At 37.4% G+C, this 6,973-nt stretch overlaps 1 protein-coding gene across 1 annotated transcript; it reads right to left on the bottom strand.

Moving 5' to 3' along the window:
• Positions 1 to 1,875: 1,875 nt before the first annotated feature.
• LOC114358309 (nucleolar protein 6-like) lies at positions 1,876 to 5,598 on the bottom strand. The gene is made up of 5 exons (XM_028312241.1): positions 5,577 to 5,598; positions 4,488 to 4,858; positions 3,664 to 3,783; positions 3,031 to 3,129; positions 1,876 to 2,076 (listed from the first exon to the last, which is right to left on the bottom strand). The coding sequence occupies exons 1-5, from the start codon at positions 5,596 to 5,598 to the stop codon at positions 1,948 to 1,950; spliced, it is 741 nt and encodes a 246-aa protein (XP_028168042.1). The 3' UTR covers positions 1,876 to 1,947.
• Between the last annotated feature and the right edge of the window lie 1,375 nt (positions 5,599 to 6,973).

Here is a 6,973-nt window from a genome sequence, read left to right as displayed (position 1 = left end):
AGATGTTTGGCACTGATGCTTCTAGGCAACATCGAGGTTCGGAAGCATGTCATGTATTAGAAAACACAGTTTCTACGCCAAATATTGCTTTATATGATTAGTTTGATTTATTATGAATAAAATTTAGACAAAACAAAAACAATTAGAGATGATAAAATAGTACAAAATCATAAAACTTCCGACTTTGTTATTCTCATTGCGCGTCATCTTGGCATCTGACAGAAATATGGATATGAAATCACTCAAAACTCAGTCGACGACCGATTTACTAGTTTTTTGCTGAACTAAGCTTCGTAACAAAATCGAATGATTTGCACAAAACTTATTATTTGGTGCTGTAGAAATATTCAAAGTGGTTGTTGCTTAAAAGCATCACTGCCAAATGAAGGGTTAAATGGGCTGGCTTTTGATTGCAATCTCAACTGAGAGATTTAGATGTGATCTTTGAAGGGACAAGTTTGTCCAGAAGAGGATACACTCTTACAATCAATATGTTGGCACAAGATTTTGTAGTTGTTCACAAATTGAAATTATTTTCGGTGACTGCAATCGTATAAAAATAATTTTATTGTCCGTGAAATGTGTTTAAAGATACAAAATATAGTCTTGGCACATTTATATTTTTATTAGATTTGAAATTAATAATCAAAAATTAGTGACTTCAAACGTTTGTTTCATACAAAATATGGAAAAACGGCGTTTTTACATTTAAAAAGTATCTCATTTGATCGGAAGTGTCCGATTACCTTTTTTGACACATGGCAACATTATGAATAGTGTTGTAACTTGTAGTCATCGATAAACGGCACAATTTTTTATTTATTGGATTGCAGTCATTAATTTGTATAAAAATTTTACTTGTTGGATACGGCAGTGATATAATGGGATTTTATTTATTTCTTACTTATTTATTCCACTATTTTAAGTTGATTGGCGTTTTAGACAATTACAGTACTTATATTTTAATGTTTTATGTATGTATTTCAACGTGCTGTTGTTTTGTATGGATGGTGCATGATTTTAATTTTGTGTAGTTTGATAACCGGACTAAGGTGTAGTTATGTACAAAATATGTACTCTAAAATACTTAATTGTATTACATGTATACTTAGCACAAAAACTAAATTATATACAAAATGACAACACGTTGGGCGCCCATTTTATACATTTTCCTAAGTATTTAAGAAGTATTAATTTTATATCTCGCGCTTTTATTTAGAGAGTTCTAAGGTAATTTTAAAGTAAATTATTGTATGTAGCGGAATAATTTGCCAAGATATTGGACTCTCAGCCCTACTGCCAGTACATAAGGTCGATAATTGCGCGCCACGCGCTTGAATGTGTGAGTAAAGATGTTTATGTTGTGTGCATCGGTTGATTTTAACTATAAATGGATATATAAATTATATATACGAATAAATAAATAATTTTTTGAAGCACTCGCATCTTGTTTTATTTCTTAGTTTGATTAGCCAACATTTCGGTAACAACATTAATCCTCCTAATATTATAAATGCGAAAGTTTGGATGTCTGGATGTTTGTTACTCTTTCACGCAAAAACTACTGAACGGATTTTGATGAAAATTTGCAGAATTATTGTTTATAACCGAGAATAACATAAGGGCTATAATTTATGACGATCTGTGACAAACTAAATTTCACGCAGGTGAAGCCGCGGGCAAAAGCTAGTGTAGGTATAAGGCACAAATTGAATCTAATTATAAAAACTTACTTAGCTTTTAAAGTTTCAGTACCTTATCTACACACATTTTTGGTATGAACAGCATATAAAAAAAATCTATAGACACTAAATTATCCAGCCAGTTTAAGACTAAAAGGACTATAGTGTGTTCTAATAAAAAAACAAAAGTATAAATAGGTAAATTTTACTGTTTTTTTAACAATTGAACTTATAACAATGCTACTTCAACGGAATATAATCTGTATCACGATTGAGCTTCTTTCGCGCGAGCTTTCTTGAGTATAGCGCGGCGGTGGCTCCGTTTCTTGACAGCTGGGGTGCTTCCAATAAGTTTCCCAGACTTCTGGAGGGCTACAAGCTTCGCCGATTTACTCTGGAACACGTTATCGTGATTTAGGACATTTGTACAGCGCCATCTAGTCGCAAGCTAAGCAAAGCTTGCACTATGAGTATCGGATGCATGCTTTTTAAAAAGAAATACGTATTGTATAAGGCCAGCTATACATGGATAGCTCGAGCAGTTAGCCAGTGATCAACATACACGGGCCGCTCTGGCAGTCATTGCAAATTTAAATTTCACTGCCTGTGATGTATTATTACTATACTACACACATAAAGAATGTGCGCTATGGCAACACTGACTAATACGGCGGAGTGGGGGTCAGTCGTAGTCGGGCCGCCACACGGTACGGACGTGCTTGTTGCTAGCTCATACAGTTAGCACATTATCAGTGTTTTATAAAATTGTTTTTTAAAAACCTACTAGGGAGAGAATTTACTGAAATACCCCTCCTTAAGAACACAAAAAAGTAAGATAAAACAACTGATTATGACCCAAGTCAGTTGCAGATATAAAAAGGAGAAAAAAAACCTTCTAGCAAAAATAAAATGAGTTTTATGACACCACACTGCCAACCGCCCGAAGCAATCACAACTGCTTGAGCAGTTCCGTGTATATGAGACTATTCCCACCTCTCGTTCCCACCGCTGCAACTCCTGTGTAGCCAGAATCTACAGCCTGACCGCCAATAAAAATCTAACCAGTGAAGGTCAAGTTTGTCCCGGGTATAGTACAATTACAGTTCCGTGTATGTGTGTACGTATAATGCTGCTGCTTCAAGTGGTCGACTGTAGCTGCTTCAAGCTGTACGTGTATAGTGGGAATAAGGCGTGTGGTTCCAGGTCAGTATTATAGGACTACTTTTCCGTGCATGTCTTAGGGACAATCGCGAATGTTAGGCCTCCCCAACCCGTCTGGCCAGCGTGGGAAGTGTAGATTAAACTCTCTATTTACCTCTGATAAATTAGTGACTGAAGTGAAACTTACTTTTGCTTCTGCTTTAGTAATTTTGCTGTTCGTTTGTGTTGAGTACAGCACATTGATTCTCCGGTTGCCCAGCATTGAGTGGTGTTTAGACAATGCCAACTGAAATAATATAACATGAGAGTTATATGAAATCTAAATATAATAACTCAAAGGTGACTGACTAACTGACTGTGATCTATCAACGCACAGCCCAAACCACTGGACGGGTCGGGCTGAAATTTAGCATGCAGGTAGATGTTACGACGTAGGCATCCGCTAAGAAAGGATTTTACGAAACTCCACCCCTAAGGGGGTAAAACGGGATCCACGCGTACGAAGTCGCGGGCGGCCGCTAGTGTATGTATAAAACTCATTCTAATGTAAGTGTGCATTAGTTCATAGATTTTTATACTCAAAGCTGTCTTGAAACTACTGAGCTGTGGGGGGTCCCTAGATATCTAAGGATCAAGGGATTTGTCCTCTAAATAAAAAAACAATGTCATATTCCTCGATATTTTGAAATATCGATACCATCGAATTATTTGTAATCAGTTGCATCCATTTTGATTGGTTTGTGGTGCGTCCACGCGCACTGTGAGACCTCATAGTAATGTTTGTGAATACGGGCGTAAGTAATTGGCACAGGAAACATACCTCATAGCTAGGTTCGTTCTTGAGCTCGACATAGGCTATGGCGCTCTTCTTGGCTTCCTTTTGTTTGGGGATCCGCACGTCTACGATGTGTTCGTTCATCTCGGAGAAGTGGTTGATTATCTGCAATGAAATGTTATTCAAAATCATTTTTTTTAAGATTTATTAGTAATTTGTTATATCCGTTAGCCCCTCTTACTAAGCTAAGTATGCTTGTATCACGAGTGAGCTCACCACAATAGTCGAGCGGCGGCGGGGACCGAACCCGCGTTCCCCGGATCACGGGTCGGCCAGTCCGACCCCTTCACTCGATCGGCTGTCGTGTCATCGTATATCTGTAGGGTCTTCTTGTCTTTTTCCTACATTTTGAAGTAGACATCAGCTAAGGAAGTGTAGGCTTCTGCCTACACCTCCAGAGGGACTGATTTGCCCTGACCAGTTGAAAATAATACAGATAAAGTCGGACTGACGATTCCGGATTTGCCGAGTGTCAGTAGTTCAAACCTCGTCACCGCTAGATTATTTTAGTGAACTCACTCGTCATCGTAACTCAAACTAATTTTAGCTTAGTATGGACGGGTTAACGTTGATAAAGTCTGGTCGCCGAGCACGTAGAAATTCGTCCAATGACCCCTAGCTACCCATCCTTATCGCTCGCGCGTAATTATATTGCTGTCGCGACTGTGCGACGGGCGGCCACAGCGAGTGTGCGAGCCCGATAGCAACATAATAACGCGCGAGCGTGGCGTGCGAGCTTGGGGTCATTGGACGAAATTCTACGTGCTCGGCGACCGGACTATAGAAAAATAATAGGTCAAGAATATTACCTTTTCTTTATTGATATCTAGTGGTAGGTTTCCTATAAACACCACATATCTCTTCTTCCCTCTAACTTTCTTCACTAACTGCTCTCTCTTTTCCTCCGTTGCAGTTTTAACTTTTTCTTCTTTTTTCTCTTTATCCTTTTTAACCTTTCTCTCTACAGGCTTTTTCTCTGTTAACTTCTTATCTAGCAATGCTTTTTCGTTTTTTATTGCAGTCTTGAGCATGTTGTAGAGTATACGGATCTTCCGTAGGTCCGTATCGTTTAGATCGGATGAGCTTTTCAGCACAGTTTGAATGCGATTGTGTATCACGTCTGGTAGAAGAAACTCGGATGTGCCTTTTAGGTTGTCTCTCAGTAACGTTCTTATGCGGCCTGAAACAGTAAATTGTATTGGTATTGAGTGTGGTTTTAGAATTTTCTGCGCTTTTTTTAGGAAGTGCGTCCGACTGATGACAAGAGGATGGATGAGTTTTAGCAACAAATATTTGTGTATAACAAGTTTACTACATTTTCTCTAAAGTCCCTGCTTGAGCCTTTCTAATAGTAATGGTGGGTGCATTATCCTAGGTTATTGATTCAGAAATAATACTTATTGTTATTGTCTTTTTAGAGTTATGTATGGTGAATCAGTAATTCTAACTCTATTATAGTCCGGTCGCCGAGCACGTAGAATTTCGTCCAATGACCCCAAGCTCGCGTGTAATAATATTGCTGTCGCGACTGTGAGACGGGCGGCCGCAGTGAGTTTGCGAGCGCTTTGATTTGATTTGATTTGGGGTCATTGGACGAAATTCTACGTGTTCGGCGACCGGGCTTAAGTTGTTATTTACATGTAAAAATAAACATGTTTAATTTAGATTAATNATCGATAGATAAATCGCTATGGTTTAGTTATGTGACATCTCTAAATCTTTCAAACTCGAAACGTCATACGGATCATCTTAGGTGAAAAAGACTATAGGCCGAGTTAAGACAGACGTGCTCGGGGCAGGGCACCGACGAGATAGTCAGACGCGGTGAGGAAGACGGTGGGTGGAAGCTTGCATCGTGCGGTCCACACAGCTTATGACCGCAGTCTGTGGAGACAAACCATATGTGGTCGCGATCCTCATCAGTGAGGGACCGAGGAAGAAGAAGAAATTAAATTTTCTATTATTTGATTTCCATTATATTACGACTATACTACGCTCTTTTAACAAAGTGCTGGTCTCTTTGTCAATTTTGACTGCCAAAGCGATTGTTCTCAAACCAATGCTCATTAAACATAATCTTTGATTGTTTACAAGTAATACAGCTGTATATTCCTCAACAGGCCTAAATGCGAGTAATTGGGCCAGCCCACTTACGAAGTACGAGTATTTTGGCCACAAGCCATCAATTACGTATTGTTATTCCGGCTTGAAGGGTATAATTATAGGCAATATGGCGGCATTAACATCTTAGGCTGGATTGCACCATTTTACTTTAACTCTAACAAACGTCAAAAATCTGTCAAACTCCATATATAATAAGCACCGGTTATCGTTATAGTTCCCGTCAAAGTTAGGTGGTGCAACTCAGCCTTATTCTTTAGGGTTGAAAATGAAATCATGAGTACAAGAAAGTCAATTATCTAAACATACAATTTAACACGAGTTATTGTTAAATGCCAGGAAAAACCAATATCAATGTAAAGCAATAATATAAAATAATGAAGAATTTTAAAACAATAACAATAAAATTAAATCGTTAAAAATACTTGCTCCATCCATTTAAGTTAGGAATTTCATATTTATGTATACTTAGACTACAAATGGCATATTTTATTATTTTCATTATTGGGACTTCCAAAGACGTACGAACTTAGTGTTATCATGTTCTCATGTTATTTTTCCTGATCTTCAAGTTCTGTTAAACATAAAACAATAGATTTTCCGAGGAAAGTTGTATCATTCTGAGAATATTATGTTAGCACAATTATATTGATATGGAATACTAAAATGCTAGATTTCCGAGTATTTACAATCATTATCATATGTAAATATTGTTCATTTTATTCATGTCTGCTCATATTACATATCAACTTAGATATATTTAGTTCTATTTGACTTATTGGTAGGAGATAATATTCTGAGTTAATTAAAATTTATTTTGCCTGAGACCTACGTCATTAACCATGAATATTTGTAGAACACTGAGCATTTGGGAGGAATATAATTAAAATAAGATTGTTTAGAAGAATACGATTAAAGTATCAAAAATCTACCGGACCTAATAACGGAATAAGATGCGAAGAAGATTATTAGAAAAAGGGCGAAGTTAATCGTTTCGTACCAAGTGTCGTAATTGTGAGTTACAATTTACTAAACTTTTTAACTAAAAAAATAGTATTGATGCTGTCTAAATAACCATCAGATGATATTGAGGTGTGACGCGGTCTATGTAAACACATAATCCTCCTTCCGCCATAGTAGGGTAAAAATTGCCCCGACAAATATTGTGATGCAG

Source organism: Ostrinia furnacalis, unplaced genomic scaffold, assembly GCF_004193835.3.
Source record: "Ostrinia furnacalis isolate ACB-3 unplaced genomic scaffold, ASM419383v2 OfSCF3837, whole genome shotgun sequence".
In the NCBI taxonomy this organism is placed as follows: Eukaryota; Metazoa; Arthropoda; class Insecta; order Lepidoptera; family Crambidae; genus Ostrinia; species Ostrinia furnacalis.
This window is presented reverse-complemented; position numbering and strand designations above follow the sequence as displayed.

Excerpts from the sequence above, each read along its gene's own strand:
- LOC114358309 (XM_028312241.1), bottom strand. The coding sequence starts at position 5,598 with ATGAGGATCGCGACCACATATG. Across the intron at positions 4,859-5,576 it reads GAGGATCGCGACCACATATG|GCCGCATAAGAACGTTACTG; the intron begins GTTTGTCTCCAC and ends TTACTGTTTCAG. Across the intron at positions 3,130-3,663 it reads AGAACGAACCTAGCTATGAG|TTGGCATTGTCTAAACACCA; the intron begins GTATGTTTCCTG and ends ATATTATTTCAG.